The sequence below is a fragment of the Palaemon carinicauda genome, chromosome 38 (genome assembly GCF_036898095.1).
Source record: "Palaemon carinicauda isolate YSFRI2023 chromosome 38, ASM3689809v2, whole genome shotgun sequence".
NCBI classification, from domain to species: Eukaryota; Metazoa; Arthropoda; class Malacostraca; order Decapoda; family Palaemonidae; genus Palaemon; species Palaemon carinicauda.
In genome coordinates, this window is record NC_090762.1 from 48,912,676 (window position 1) to 48,929,438 (window position 16,763).

General features: G+C 38.4%; 1 protein-coding gene across 1 annotated transcript in view; it reads left to right on the forward strand.

Annotated features, from left to right (window-relative positions):
* LOC137630607 (DNA excision repair protein ERCC-6-like) overlaps positions 1–16,763 on the forward strand; it is a 90,144-nt gene that overhangs the window by 57,958 nt on the left and 15,423 nt on the right. The window contains exons 7-13 of the mRNA XM_068362199.1: positions 329–504; positions 948–1,093; positions 10,111–10,227; positions 11,990–12,085; positions 14,181–14,279; positions 15,443–15,621; positions 15,974–16,195. Of these exons, the coding sequence (XP_068218300.1) occupies positions 329–504; positions 948–1,093; positions 10,111–10,227; positions 11,990–12,085; positions 14,181–14,279; positions 15,443–15,621; positions 15,974–16,195 (1,035 nt within the window). The remainder of the gene's footprint in view (positions 1–328; positions 505–947; positions 1,094–10,110; positions 10,228–11,989; positions 12,086–14,180; positions 14,280–15,442; positions 15,622–15,973; positions 16,196–16,763) is intronic.

A 16,763-nucleotide genomic window follows, 5' to 3' on the forward strand; every position in this document is an offset into this window, starting at 1 on the left:
ATTCGCAGATTTTCCTTTTGTTCATCTTCAAAAATTGTATACAGTATGAAATATTATCTTCCATGATTACTATTATGAATGATGTAGTGTTTGTAAATTCTTCGATTGAATTATAGATTTTCCAGTATTGTTAGGCAATGTAATGTTTGTTTCATCTCTCATAATTTAGGTTAATATTCTTATACAGTACAGCATTTTGTTTTTGTACAAGATACTAAAACGAAGATACTGTTCTGAGGTTTGTGTGGATAAAGCTTTTTTTATGTTTAATTTCAAGATATTTTAGTGGAATCTGTCAATAGTTGATTAAAACTCCTATAACTTTCAGGTACGATGGCATACTTATTACATCTTACACTGGTTTGTACAGTCAAGTAGAAATATTGTTGCAGTATAATTGGCACTATATTATTCTGGATGAAGGACACAAGATTCGGAATCCGGAGGCTCTAGTCACAATTGCTTTGAAGAGGTTTCAGACCCCACATAGACTTATTCTTTCAGGTGATTTTTCATTTTATCCCAAACATTGCTTTCTAAATGAAAAAAAGTTGGTTAAATTTTTGAATTAGTGTACTACAGTATAGTGTAGTGTACGATACTTGATTTAATATGCTCATTCAACCAAGCCTCTCTTTATAAAATCTCTCAAAGTTGAGTGAATATTAAACTTCCCTTTGTCAACAAAATCCAATAATTTATGATTCCTAAATGTTTTAAAATTTGTCTGTAACACAAACATTGCCATGCATGTATGAATACTTTGTCTCCCAGACATAATTTAATATGGTATTTCAATTTTTGAAGTGGGAGAAATGGTAGCATCCAGTATTATGCCTGATTAAAATTTAGTATAGGGGATTGGTATATATAATTGGGATAGTATGAATTTAGAATACAGTATTTTTAATCTGTGGGTCTATCATAAAGTTCTAAATATTTTTTAGGGTCACCAATCCAGAACAGCTTGAAGGAATTGTGGTCACTGTTTGACTTTGTGTTTCCGGGCAAATTGGGCACGCTGCCAGTGTTTCTTGCAGAATTTGCCGTGCCGATTACTCAGGGAGGGTATGCCAATGCTTCTAAATTAGAGGTAAAGTATCTTGTTTAGAGAACTGTAGCTTTAAAAGTTATAAGTTCTTTATGACATTACCTTAAATAGGGAAATTGCATGCTTCTTATAACTTCCTGGGGCCTTTGCCTGTCATATTTCACTGTTGTTGTAGCAATCTTCATTTTCTATTGCAGTATTATGTGTATTTTGTTTTGTAATTTAAATGTGTATTCCATTAACATGCATTGATTTTGTCACCATTTTTGTATATTTTGCAGTGCTATTCAGGGATGTCTGTATATCTGTTCAAGTTTGTTTTTCTTATTGTAGCCTGATATGTTAGAGATGAGTGGATGATGATTTCATGTGTTAATATTTCTGTATTATGGTTGTATGTTAGGGTTTTAGGAAGAAAGCCAGTATATTGTTTTTTGGGGGGACAGTAAAGATATTGTGATAGTACAGTACATAATATTACAATACAGTATGTAAATAAAACACAGGCTTATTACAGTGAAGTTATTGAGTAAATGGAGTCTTTTTGACAGTTGATAGTTTTCTCCCTTTGTTTTGAAATTTTACAAGGATTATAGAAAATTGTACTGTAGCCTAATATAGTATTCCAGATTTTAAACTGTTTGTAAGCATTTCTTTACTGCTCAAGGGGTCACAAGAAGGAAAGTTATACAAAAGGGCTTAAGGTAGGAAAAATGTTATTTTGATAATAAAATAAATTTTTTAATATACTTACCCGGTGATTATATAAGCTGCAGCTCTGCTGCTCGACAGAAAACTCTACGGAAAAAATCCGCCAGCGATCGCTATGCAGGTAGGGGGTGTACTTCAACAGCGCCATCTGTCGTGCAGGTACTCAGTACTCATTGTAAACAAAGAACTCAATTTTCTCCTCGGTCCACTGCGTCTCTATTGGGGAGGAAGGGAGGGTCCTTTAATATATAATCACCGGGTAAGTATATTCAAAAATTTATTTTATTATCAAAATAACATTTTTCAATATTTAACTTAGCCGGTGATTATATAAGCTGATTCACACCCAGGGGGGTGGGTAGAGACCAGCAATAAATGTTTACATTATTATGAGCTAAGGATTTTTTATTTCATTTTAGAAGTTATCAAAATAACAAAAATAAAATAAATAAGTACCTGGTAAGGAAGTCGACTTGAACAATTACTCTGCCTTTCTAAGTACGTCTTCCTTACGGAGCCTCGCGATCCTCTTAGGATGCTGAGCGACCCCTAGGATCTGAAGTATGAAGGGTTGCAACCCATACCACAGGACCTCATCAAAACCTCTAATCTAGGCGCTTCTCAAGAAAAGAATTTGACCACCCGCCAAATCAACAAGGATGCGAAAGGCTTCTTAGCCTTCCGGACAACCCAAAAACAACAATAAAAACATTTCAAGAGAAAGATTAAAAAGGTTATGGAATTAGGGGATTGTAGTGGTTGAGCCCTCACCCACTACTGCACTCGCTGCTACGAATGGTCCCAGGGTGTAGCAGTTCTCGTAAAGAGACTGGACATCTTTAAGATAAAAAGACGCGAACACTGACTTGCTTCTCCAATAGGTTGCGTCCATTATACTTTGCAGAGATCTATTTTGTTTAAAGGCCACTGAAGTTGCGACAGCTCTAACTTCATGTGTCCTTACCTTCAGCAAAGCTTGGTCTTCCTCACTCAGATGGGAATGAGCTTCTCGTATTAACAGTCTGATAAAATAGGATAAAGAATTCTTTGACATAGGCAAAGATGGTTTCTTAACTGAACACCATAAAGCTTCTGACTGTCCTCGTAAAGGTTTAGTTCGTCTTAAATAGAACTTAAGAGCTCTCACAGGGCATAAGACTCTTTCTAGTTCATTTCCAACCATATTCGATAGGCTTGGAATATCGAACGATTTCGGCCAAGGACGAGAAGGTAGCTCGTTTTTGGCTAGAAAACTAAGTTGTAGAGAACATGTAGCCGTTTCAGATGAAAATCCGATGTTCCTGCTGAAGGCGTGAATCTCACTGACTCTTTTAGCTGTGGCTAAGCATACCAGGAAAAGAGTCTTTAAAGTGAGATCTTTAAAGGAGGCTGATTGTAGCGGCTCGAACCTTTCTGACATGAGGAATCTTAGTACCACGTCTAAATTCCAACCAGGTGTAGCCAAACGACGCTCCTTCGTGGTCTCAAAAGACTTAAGGAGGTCCTGTAGATCTTTGTTGTTGGAAAGATCTAAGCCTCTGTGACGGAAGACTGATGCCAACATGCTTCTGTAACCCTTGATAGTGGGAGCTGAAAGAGATCGTTCTTTCCTCAGGTATAAAAGGAAGTCAGCTATTTGAGTTACAGAGGTACTGGTCGAGGATACAGATACTGACTTGCACCAGTTTCGGAAGACTTCCCACTTCGATTGGTAGACTCTAAGGGTGGATGTCCTCCTTGCTCTAGCAATCGCCCTGGCTGCCTCCTTCGAAAAGCCTCTAGCTCTCGAGAGTCTTTCGATAGTCTGAAGGCAGTCAGACGAAGAGCGTGGAGGCCTTGGTGTACCTTCTTTACGTGTGGCTGACGTAGAAGGTCCACCCTTAGAGGAAGAGTTCTGGGAACGTCCACTAGCCATCGAAGTACCTCGGTGAACCATTCTCTCGCGGGCCAGAGGGGAGCAACTAACGTCAACCTTGTCCCTTCGTGAGAGGCGAACTTCTGCAGTACCTTGTTGACAATCTTGAACGGGGGGAATGCATATAGGTCTAGATGTGACCAATCTAGGAGAAAGGCATCTATATGAACTGCTGCTGGGTCCGGGATTGGTGAGCAATATATTGGGAGCCTCTTGGTCATCGAGGTTGCGAAGAGATCTATGGTAGGCTGGCCCCATGTGGCCCAAAGTCTCTTGCACACATCCTTGTGTAGGGTCCATTCTGTTGGAATGATTTGTCCCTTCCGACTGAGGCAATCTGCCATGACATTCAAGTTGCCTTGGATGAACCTCGTTACTAGTGAAATGTTTAGATCTTTTGACCAGGTGAGGAGGTCCCTTGCGATCTCGTACAACGTCATAGAGTGTGTCCCTCCTTGCTTGGAGATGTACGCCAAAGCCGTGGTGTTGTCCGAGTTCACCTCCACCACTTTGCCTTGAAGGAGAGACTTGAAGCTTTTCAAGGCCAGATGAACTGCCAGTAGCTCCTTGCAGTTGATATGCATTGTTCTTTGACTCGAGTTCCAAGTTCCCAAGCATTCCCGACCGTCTAATGTCGCGCCCCAGCCCGTGTCCGATGCGTCCGAGAAGAGAACGTGGTTGGGAGTCTGAACAGCCAGGGGCAGACCCTCTCTGAGGCTGATACTGTCCTTCCACCAAGTCAGGGAAGACTTCATCTTCTCGGAAATGGTGATCGAGACCGCTTCTAGTGTCTTGTCCTTTTCCCAGTAAACAGCTAGGTGATATTGAAGAGGACGGAGGTGTAGTCTTCCTAACGATACGAACTGTTCCAGGGATGATAGTGTCCCTATCAGACTCATCCACTGCCTGACTGAACATCGTTCCTTCTTCAGCATGTTCTGGATGCATAACTGGGCTTGACTTGTTCTGGGGGCCGACGGAAAAGCCCGAAAAGCTAGACTGTGAATCTCCATCCCTAAATACACAATAGTTTGGGATGGGACCACTTGAGACTTTTCCATATTGACCAGGAGACCCAATTCCTTGGTCAGATCTAGAGTCCACTTTAGATCCTTCAGACAGCGACGACTGGAAGAAGCTCTTAGAAGCCAGTCGTCCAAATAGAGGGAGGCTCTGATGTCCGCTAAATGAAGGAATTTGGCTACATTCCTCATCAGCCTCGTAAACACAAGAGGAGCTGTGCTTAGGCCAAAGCACAGGGCTTGAAACTGGTAGACAACCTTTTCGTAAACGAATCTCAGAAAAGGTTGGGAGTCTGGGTGGATGGGGACGTGAAAGTATGCGTCCCTTAGGTCTAAAGAGACCATCCAGTCTTCCCTTCTGACCGCTGCTAGAACGGACTTTGTGGTCTCCATGGCGAACGTCTGCTTTATGACAAAGACATTCAGCGCACTGACGTCTAGCACCGGCCTCCACCCTCCTGTCTTCTTTGCCACTAAGAAGAGACGGTTGTAGAAGCCCGGGGTTTGATGGTCCAGGACTTTGACTACCGCTCCCTTTTCTAGTAAGAGAGACACCTCCTGTTTCAATGCTCGTCTCTTGTCTTCCTCTCTGTACCTGGGAGAGAGATCGATGGGAGACGTTGCTAGAGGGGGTTTTCGTACAAACGGGATCTTGTACCCCTCTCTGAGCAACTTCACAGATTGTGCATCTGCGCCTCTCTTCTCCCAGGTCTGCCAGAAGTTCTTGAGTCTGGCTCCCACTGCTGTCTGAAGAAGCTGGCAGTCAGACTCTGCCTTTAAAGGACTTGGTTCCTTTCTTCTTCCGACGTCTCCCTTCGGCACGAGCACCTCCTCTGCTGGAGGCTCTGCCACGAAAGGGCGGAATAAATCGGGACGCTGGAGTGTCCATCCTTGGTCTAGCTGACAAGGTAGGCAAAGGGGTGGCTTTGCGGGCAGAGGACGCAACCAGGTCATGGGTGTCCTTCTGTATCAAAGAAGCAGCAATCTCCTTAATCAAGTCCTCTGGAAAAAGGCACTTAGATAGAGGAGCAAACAGAAGTTCGGATCTTTGACAAGGTGTCACTCCAGCTGACAGGAAAGAGCAAAGGTTCTCACGCTTCTTGAGGACTCCGGATACGAACGATGCAGCAAGCTCACTAGACCCGTCACGTATGGCCTTGTCCATGCAGGACATGAGGAGCAAGGAAGTTTCCTTCTCTGACGGAGAGATCTTCCTGCTTAAAGCTCCCAGACACCAGTCTAAAAAGTTGAAGACCTCAAAGGCTCTAAATAACCCTTTCAAAAGGTGGTCTAGGTCCGAAGATGACCAACATATTTTTGAGCGTCTCATGGCTAGCCTGCGGGGAGAGTCTACCAGACTTGAGAAGTCGCCCTGGGCAGAAGCAGGAACTCCCAAGCCGAGAACTTCTCCCGTGGCATACCAGACGCTCGATTTAGAAGAGGGTTTAGCAGGGGGAAACATAAAGGCTGTCTTCCCTAGACTCTTTTTGGACTGCATCCAATCTCCTATCACTCGTAAAGCTCTCTTGGACGAGCGTGCGAGGACGAGTCTAGTAAAGGCAGGCGAGGATGACGGCATACCTAATACAAACTCTGACGGAGGAGAGCGCGGAGCCACAGACACAAACTGGTCCGGAAACATCTCTTTGAACAGAGCTAGAACTTTTCTAAAGTCCAAAGAGGGTTGCGTGGACTTAGGCTCGTATAGGTCCGAATGTGGTTCATCAACGTGAGCGGCACCATCATCATCCGAAAGTCCATCATCCGAGTATTGAGGAGGAAGCGGCAATGGAGTAGGTAACGGCTGGTTAGCCGAGTCCGGTCGCAGGGGTGCACGCGTGACTGAACCGGACGCAACGTCATGGAACTGTTGCCCAGTCTGTGAGCTGGCAACAACCATAGCAGCGCGGGGACGCACAGCGTCTACTCCAGACTGTCTAGCCTGATGCGGGTGAGCAGTGGCAACCACACTGGGTTGCGGAGGTTGACGCACCGCGTCAAAACAAAACAACTCTGACTGTTGTTGTGTCTCGCGAACGTCAACGGAAGGCTCCGTGCGTCGCCGAACGTCAACATGCGGCTGGCAGGGTACACTGGAACGCATGGGAGGCGGAACTCTCTCAACTGGAGTGCGCAAGAAGGTTGCCTCAGCGTCCACAGGACGCACAACCGAGTGTGTGGTTGGTTGTAGGCAAGAGGCTGGTGCAGCAGCAACCTTCTCCGCACGAAAGTCCTGCATCAGAGACGTTAATTGTGACTGCATGGTCTGCAGCAAAGACCACTTGGGGTCTGCAGGAGCAGGTGCGGCAACAGACGGTGTAACTGTCTGCGGTGGTACCGCTTTGCCTCTCTTAGGAGGTGAGCAGTCATCGGAAGACTGCAGCGAGTCCGAACTGACCCAGTGGCTACAACTGGGCCGTTGGACTTGCGCGGAAGGGACCGACTTGCGCTTAAGCGGTCGTGAGACCTTGGTCCATGGTTTCTTGCGAGAAACCTCTTCCGCAGACGAGGAATAAATGGGCTCTCTCGTCTTTGTGTGGGTGGGGCGATCTTGGTTAGATACGCCCGAAACCACGGAGGGAACGTCTGTTCGCTGATTAAAGCCTCTAGAACCCATTGGTCGTACGACATTGCTTCTCCCCTGGACTTGGGAGCTTGCAAGAGGTCCCGGACTAGGAGGACGACAGGCACGAACAGACGAACCCTCAAGCGCAACACTATCCACAACACTATCACTCACTTTATCACTTCCCACTGCACTCTTACACTTCAGCTCCTTGACGTCCGCCATGAGCTGGTTACGGTCACTAGCCAGGGACTCAACTCTCTCACCCAGAGCTTGGATGGCACGCATCATATCAGCCATCGAAGGTTCCTGAGTGCCAGAAGGGGGATTAGGAGCAACCACTACAGGGGAAGGAATAGGTTGTGGGGCATGAGGAGAGGAAAAATCAACAGAACGAGATGAACTTCTCCTGACTCTATCTCTCTCTAGCCTACGTGTATATTTTTGGAATTCGATAAAATCGAATTCCGAAAGCCCAACGCATTCCTCACATCGATCTTCCAATTGACAGGTTTTATCCCGACAATTGGAACAAACGGTGTGAGGATCGATAGAGGCCTTCGGAAGACGCCTTGAACAGTCCCTAGCATTACACTTCCTGAATTTTGGGACTTGAGAAGGGTCAGCCATTTTGAATTGGTCAAAGGGGAATTCAAAAACTATCCAAAGTCATCAACAAATAATCCGATATCAAAAAAAGAATGCAAGGATTTATTGAAGAGAAAGCCTGCACAGCGAAAGCTCAAAACTAGAAAAGTGTACTTCACCAAATAGTTGTGAAAACAAATCCAGTTAGCAACAGCGAATTAGTAGGTCTTGCCGGTAGCACGACAGAGAGAAAATTGAGTTCTTTGTTTACAATGAGTACTGAGTACCTGCACGACAGATGGCGCTGTTGAAGTACACCCCCTACCTGCATAGCGATCGCTGGCGGATTTTTTCCGTAGAGTTTTCTGTCGAGCAGCAGAGCTGCAGCTTATATAATCACCGGCTAAGTTAAATATTGAAAAATATTTTTTATTGGTGTTGTGATGACCTTCAGTGTGAAAGGTAATAGTCATCATCATCATCATCATCATCATCTTCTCCCAACGCCTATTGATGCAAAGGGCCTCGGTTAGATTTTGCCAGTCATCTCTTTCTTGAGCTTTTAAATCAATACTTCTCCATTTAGCATCATCTGCTTCAAGTTTCATAGTCCTTAGTCATGTAAGCCTGGGTTTTCCAACTCTTATAGTGCCTTGTAGAGCCCAGTTTGACGTTTGGTGAACTAATCTCTCTTGGGGAGTGCGAAGAGCATGCCCAAATCATCTCCATCTACCCGTCACCATAATCTCGTCCACATATGGCACTTCAGTAATCTTTCTTAAAGTTTCATTTCTAATCCTGTCATGCCATTTAACTCCCAATATTCTTCTGAGGGCTTTGTTCTCAAATCTACAAAATCTGTTGGATATTGTTTCATTGTCATACCACGACTCATTTCCATACAGTAACACCGATCTCACTAAACTGATATATAGCCTGATTTTCTTTGCAATTTCAGGTGATTTCATTTCCAAATTTTACTTAACATAGCCATTGTCTGATTTGCTTTTTTCAATCTTCCATTAAACTCAAATTCTAAAGATTCTGTATTAGAGAACATAGTTCCTAAATATTTAAATTTTTATTATATTTATTATTAATTGCTAAGCTTCCACCTCATTAAACCTTTCCTCTTCTAGTGATATTTAATTTCCCATTGCATATTCCATTCTCATCATCTCTGTCTTTCTTCTATTCATCTTGAGCTCAAACCTATGTGATATTTTATGCATTCTGGTAAGCAAGCTTAGCAAGTCCTGTGGTGTTCTGCTACTGCCAGTAAGGACAGTCTCCTCAGCATACTCTAGGTCAGGTAATTTCCTGTTACCAATCCAGTCTAATTCTTCTCCTTTTTATAGTATCCCAAGTATCATTTGATATCCATGGTTTTCTCCTTGTAACTGCATGTCCCAAATCTTCACTACCAACTGACTGAATGTTCTTAATATCACACCATTCTTTATTAATTGTCTGCTCTTCATATCTTAAAGTCTCTAAGACTGCAAATCGATTCCTACGTTCAATTGGAAAGGTTTCTCTGTGCTCATCTTCTAGAAGCTTAGTTGTATCAAACCCAGGTTTTCTTTCTACATTTCTGTTGGGTGCTTTCAGTTTTAATTTCAGTGTGGCAATGTCTGCACTTCTATAGCTTCTTACATTTCTCAGAGTCCTCCTCCTCTCTTTATCATTGGCTATGTGATGTATTTGATTTTTGTAATTGCCACATGGTGAAGCAGTTTCCTGATAACCATAACAAAGGAGGAAATTAAACTTTAGGGTTATTTTAAAACTATATGGTATCAGTTGTGTATTTAGTTGAATTGCTGTTCTTGAAGCAAGTACTGTAGTCTCTTGTAAAGGCAGGTTTGAATTTTTTTTAGTAAAAACCTTGTAGATTGTGTCCCATCACTGTAGATTTGTATATACAGTAATTCTGCTACATCTGAAAGTACTACTGTTTTATTCTTAGACTTTTTGTTTACTGAAGTTACTATTTGTTTACAGAATTTATTTGAGAGTTGGTATTAGATTGTGATTGCAAAATTAGTCTTCTAGAAGCTGCATTTGAATGTCAACAAGATAGAATGTTTTCATAGTAGGTTGTAGGTCTTGTTATGATTTAGTTGGAAAATATAGGTTGTGGATTTTTTTTTTTTTGGTGGTGGCTTATCTATTATTAATACACAGTAGTCTACTGTAATTATTTAGCAACTGTTAGTTACTGAATAATATATATCCTGCATCCTTTTTTCACCAGGTTCAAACAGCTTTCAAATGTGCATCTGTTCTGAGAGATACCATCAACCCTTATTTACTTAGGAGAATGAAGAATGATGTGAGAAATCACTTATCATTGCCAGATAAAAATGAACAGGTAACAATCTCTTTTTTTACTTTGGCATTTATTCATTAATGAAGTTGTTGGTAAAGTTTTCAAACTTAAATTTTCCAGGAAAAAATTAATATTCAAAGAGTAGTATTTGTACAACATGGTTTGTTCATATATTTTTTTGGTTAGTCACATATGTGAGAAAATGCATAATATTTGAGAAGTATTTAGATGGAAATTGATTAGGACATGAACACTGTATACTTTTTGATTCCCCAGGCCACCTAATGAATATGGATTGTGTAAAATAATTTTTTTATTAATTTCCCATTTAAGAATTCCCAGAGCAATCTTTCAAGTGATTGTTTAATTATAATTGGCTACTCATGTTAATATTCTGCCTGGAAAAAAATACGATTAGTATTTTAATCAGACATTCTAGGTTACCTGTATACAGAATGGAAGACATAAAGACGGAAGTGGTCATTGTTATGTGGATGACAATGGAATTCATTGATGTATCCAAGTTCTTGATGACTGTAAGAATTGGTTGTGCAGTTTTATATGTAGGTTATTTTGTAAGCCAACAATGGATAATTCCTAGAGATGTAAAAATATCAATTAACATTGGATGTTAATATCAAACAGTACTGATGAATATCAAACAATAATGATGAATACCAATGGGTACCATAAGAAATTCTATTATTCTTTATTGGCCAAAGTTTTCATATTCATTTGTCTATTACTAATTTTAAATTTTGAAAAAACTGATTACAGTTATTATCAATTTTGCTTTTTTCAAAATCTGGTTACAGGAATTTCTCGTTAGTAGAGCTTTTATGTTTTTATGCAATGTTGACTTGATAGTAGCCTTTTGTATTTCACTTCACGTAGTTTTAGAATAACTTTTACTTATAAATTTGAACAGAGTATTTGATGTGGTTTTTTCCTCTTCTTGATATTGTGCATACATTTGACTTACTATTATACTGTGAATACCAGGGAGATCATATTACAAATGAATGAAAAGCAGAGATATGGAGTTTTTAGTGGTTGTACACTAGGAATATTCGTTTACCAAAGTATGAAAGTAACAGGCCAAAGAAAAATCAGAAGACTGAAAAAAGGTAATAAAATGATTAAATAAACAAAGTTGATATATGTAGGCAAAAATCTCACAGAACTCATTTAGGATGTATCTGATATTGAAAAGTGTGTGATGGTGGTGATATGGGATTATTCTTTTTTACTTCATTATATGATATACCTCTTAACTGTCTTCTATTAATAGAATTTGGAAAAATGAGAATGAAAGCCCAATTACTCGTTATATAGAAGTTCGAGATCATAGTCACATTTCGAGACTCATAGGGGTTACATGATTAGTACTTTGTTTTGATAGGGAAAAGGAAAATTAAAGCAACTTGGGGAACAGAGGGAAGTAAAAGGCTGAAAACAAAGCAATTTTGGGTAAAAATGGTCACCTTTAGTATCAACCACAGTGGGGAGAAGGGTATGGTGCATATATCTTTCTATAAATCCTAAATTGTTCCTTAGTACATGCTTTTTATAAGTCCTAAAATATCACTTGAAAACATTGTCTATTTGTTATTAACATAACCTGTAGTAGAGGAAAATATAAGAGCCTTACTGTTTTATTTTTAGATTCTGATATCACCACTCATCATCTTTAAGGTTGTTACTGAAAATATTGAAGGTGTTTTTAATTTTGTATTTGGTATTAGTTTTTTTTCAAGATTATAATTTAATAATGATAATTACAGTTTTTTTTCTATAAATGCAGGTGCTCTTCTGCAGTTTAACAGAAGAGCAGAGGAGTGCTTATCATGAGTACCTCAATGGAGATCAAGTTAAATGGATCATGGGAGGAAGAATGAAGGTCAGTTTTTCCTATCACTAGATAATTTATAAAATTTAACCTTGAATAAATTTAATTTTGAAGATAGGGGTGTGAAATTGGAGCAAGCACAATACAAATATGAAAGGACAGTAGTTCTTAAAGTATTGCTTACTTTCCTGCACTACTTTCCCTTTGATGAAGAGTGAATATGAATAATGCTTGTTAGCAAAACCTGCTTCAGTGTATTGCTTCCAAACATTTTGTCATATTTTTCAGATGTCTTGAATCCTAGATTGGGTTGATAACTGAGCAATCTGAATGATCAGGAATATAGTAGCCTATCTCAGAGAATAAGATGTAGTGGGTTTGTTTCACTCATCATTTTAAGAATATATTTTTATTGGTCACATACCCAAGATTTCTAGACAATATTTTAGGCAGGCAAAATTAATTGCTGTAGAATTGGCCTAGCCAATATTTAAAGTAATTTACCATGTCTCCTAGTCAATTATTGAACATTTGACCTTACATGGAGAAAGAAAATTATATACTGTATGCAATAGCTTAAGAGTGCCTTGTATTACAGTACAGTATTATGAAAAACCTCAAAATTCAAGAGTTCAAAACTGCAGTATACAATAAGAGGTCCTAGCCTTGCCTAGACAAATCATCGCAAAATATTCATGAAGGTTATAAACTTAAGTGATGTCACAGCTAAGCTTTAAACTAATCAACATATTACTAAATTACAGTACAGTATTACAATAAAACAAGATACAGTATTTTGTGGCTATTCATTGAATGCCATGAAAGATTTGCGTATTCCTCTGTTTAACCTTGGCTAAGTTGACTGAACCATCTTATTCTTGAACATGATCTTTGTAAGTTAAATGTATCTCACAAGAATAGGTGATGGCAATTTTCGTATTTACGTACAGGATTATTTTCTCAAGGCTATCGTGAACTAGTGATTTAAACTTATTACACAATAAATCTACTACTTAGTTTATTCCGGCATACCATCTTTTTGGTCCTAGATTTGAATGCATTTATTTCAGGGTCTTCTTTTTCCATCTCTTTTTGTGTTTCTTTCATTTGCCTTTCTCTCATGATAACAGCTATTGTTGGTGTATTGACTCATTTTTCATTTGTTATTGTATTGTGGTTAGTGTTCTTCTATAGTTATAGTAAAAGCATATTATTCAGATGTAAGCATAAGGCTAAGAGAGGGAACTTGAATAGACTATGATGTAAGTCTGTATAGAAAGGGTTTATTTTTTTTGTAAAGGTTTAGATTTTATTAATAGCAATATTTTCGGTTCGAGGATACTATAGTGTTGAATAAATTAATTTCATCGCCGAGTTACAACCGCAATACCAGTCCTTCTCCCTTCCATTCCCTCTTTGGTGTTTGACAGCAGAATGCTCCTTTTACCCACAACCCACTCTGAGTGGGTCCTGCTTTTACCTAACTGCTATTTTCATCAATAGTGAGTGTTATTAATTCCATGTTTTTAGTGGATTCTGATATTCAAATAAAGTTTATATGTTTTTCTTATGCTTAGTGTAATTTATCCCAATCTGTGTTAAAATATGTGAAAAGTTACAAAATTGTGCAGCGTACATCCAAAAGCAAGCTCCTGTTGTTGACTTCGGCGTGTGTTGTTATTAAATTTAGATTTAACATCCCGTTAATTTACAGTACAGTATATTTAATCGTTAACATTATTTAGCGACCAAATCTACATCTGAGGGAAAAATTTAGGTTAGTAAATAAGTTTTGATTCACATTACTGTACTTGATAATTAATTTAAAACAATGATGGTATTCGGACAAAAACTTCTGACCAATCAGATATTAGGAAATTTTCCGAGCTAAAAAGGCACCCTTGCGAGACGGTGCAAATCTGACTCGCTAAAATAAATTGAGTATAGTAGTCGTTCACATTTAACAGCTTTCTCTGTGCTAATTAGTATTTTCATCATCATTTGTATAAAGCAAAATTGTGAAGAAATAAGTTTTCTTTCAAAATCAGTGTTATCTTTGCTAAAATATCCAACAAAATATGTCTTTAGTGGAGTTATGCAAGTAATTTTAGTAGAGTAGCAGTATATCAATGTGTTCTCATTTCAGGTTTTTGCTGGACTAATTAATCTTCGGAAGATTTGCAACCATCCAGATTTGTATACTGGGGGACCTCGCACCTATGATGGTTATGAATCGGGTTTACAGGTGAGTGAATTGCAACAGAATGTTTAGGTTTCCTAAACAACTTTTAAATATTTTAACCTCTTCTTCTCTGCATGATTAGTTTTGGCAGTCAGTTATAAATTTTTTTCTTGATCAAAAATTTTGCAAAAACCAATTAAGATATTTATGAACATGAAAAGGTATCCAGTGCATTTTACTTTCACATGCACCATATTCAGATTACTTTACTTCTGTTGACCATCTGTGGGCCACCTGAAGTAATTTATTTTCCTGTGGGCCAGCTGAAGTATTTTTTTTTCCTGCATAAGTGTTTTTATTCAAGCTTTGTATTGTATATTTCACAATTTGAGTTCCAGAAAATGAATTTGGTACTCTTTTTAACCGTCTATTACATTTTCATGCATAAATGTATTTAATGCCGCATTACTGTTGTCCCATAACATTTGCTCGTTAATCATTTACAGATTAGGGCATTGAATTAATTTAAATTATAATTTAGGGTACGGTATTAGTGGAAATTTTGAGCTTCGGTGTAAATACTATTGCTTTTATGTATATTTTTTCAATGTAAGAATATACCGTACAAAAGTTTTTTTTTTTTTTGTGATTAAAATTTATAAAAGGAAATGGGAAGATTGTGTTCATAAGATGCAGCACATATTTTTAGATGTTTTAAACATTTGTTAGTATGGTACAGTATGTCTATTCCTCATACAAACATTAAAGGGAGGTTTTATTTACCCCCTTGCTTTAATTGTAACAATGTAGTGTAGTGTATTTTTTATCATTTGTTTTATAAACAATTTCTGTTGGTAGAAATAATTACATTTGATATGAAACAACATGCATAAAACGTTTCATAGTTTTTGTGTAGTTTACTTGCCATCTAAAATTATTTCTAATTTCAGTATGGTATGTTGAATTATATACTTGGTTTTTTCCATAAAGTTAGTTACAAATTGGACAGGATTACAATAATTCATTGTGTAACTCCAGAGAAATATTTTCAATTTTTGTATTAATAGTTAAATTATCATGTTAACACAGGTAAACTTCATAGCTGTCTTCATGAAGTGAGAGGGAGAGGTAGGACCGAATAAGTTTATTGCTTTTTTGTGGGTTGTGTGCATTATCAATAAAAGAAATAATGTCACAACTTGTCTTAATTAAGTTTGCTCTTTTAGCCTGAATTGAAGTATGGCTGGTGGGGACGTTCTGGCAAGATGCGCGTTTTGCAATCAATATTACGGCTATGGTCTAAGCAAGGTCATCGAGTGCTCCTTTTCACGCAGTCCCGACAGATGATGTGTATTCTAGAAAAGTTTCTTGTAGATGAAGGCCATTCTTATTTGAAAATGGATGGGTAAGTATTTTTAGCATGTTAATTTTAAAAATATACAGTAATGAAAGAATGTTGTAACTGATTACTTAAGAAACCTGTGAAAGAATTGTAAATCTTTTTATTTGCACCCTCTTATTATCTGTTGTCAGGATTCATTTATTTCTTTTGTTTTGCATCATGTAAGTTCACATAAAAATGCATTATTTGTTTTACGTATTTTTGGTGGGTTTTATATTTAAATTACTTTTTAATATTTATATTGCAAATTTTATTTAATAACTGTTCAGCATATTTCAATTATACATAGTACTGTGCAGTGCAGTATAATGATACTATTTTGTACATTTCAATGTTTAAATTTTCAATATTTCAGTACCACGGCTGTCTCTTCACGCCAGACATTGATTGACAAATTCAATGGAGACAGTTCATGCTTTGTTTTCCTTCTGACCACACGCGTTGGAGGCTTGGGTGTGAACTTGACAGGAGCAGACAGGGTTGTTATTTTTGATCCAGATTGGAATCCATCTACAGACTCTCAAGCAAGAGAACGTGCATGGAGAATTGGCCAGTTACGCCACGTTACAATTTATAGGTAAGGTTTTGTTTGGTTTGTCTCCCTATATAAAAATTAAAATGCTCTTGGTAGTACTGTATTCAGTTTCAGTTCATTTAATTATACATACAGAAGAAATTTCTTGATAACATCAAGAGAAGTTATTTTCAATTTATGTTTAAGGGGACCATCCGCCATGCCATGAATTTTTTTTTTCTAATTATTCAAAATAGACAATTTCTATATGTTTTGGACATATATGATACCTTCATCATATAAAAATTTCAAGTCATTTGATCAAAAACTTTTCGATATATTGGCAAAAATAATGATTTTTAGGTACATTTTTCTCCACTATGACAACAATTGTACCATCAATTCTTTATAAATCGAATAATTCTGATTCTGTGTGTATTCCACTTGGCGTAAGGGTGTCATGAATTGCCAGAGTTTTTGTTAGCATGTCTCAGCTTTGTACTCTTATACATGTTTCCCTTTCTTCTTGGTTCTTTTTTCTTGCTCTCTGCTTACTTTTTGTTCTTTCTATGACCTTAGGCAACATTGGCCTTGCTATAAAGTTCCCGAGGACGTTGTAAAAACACAATGT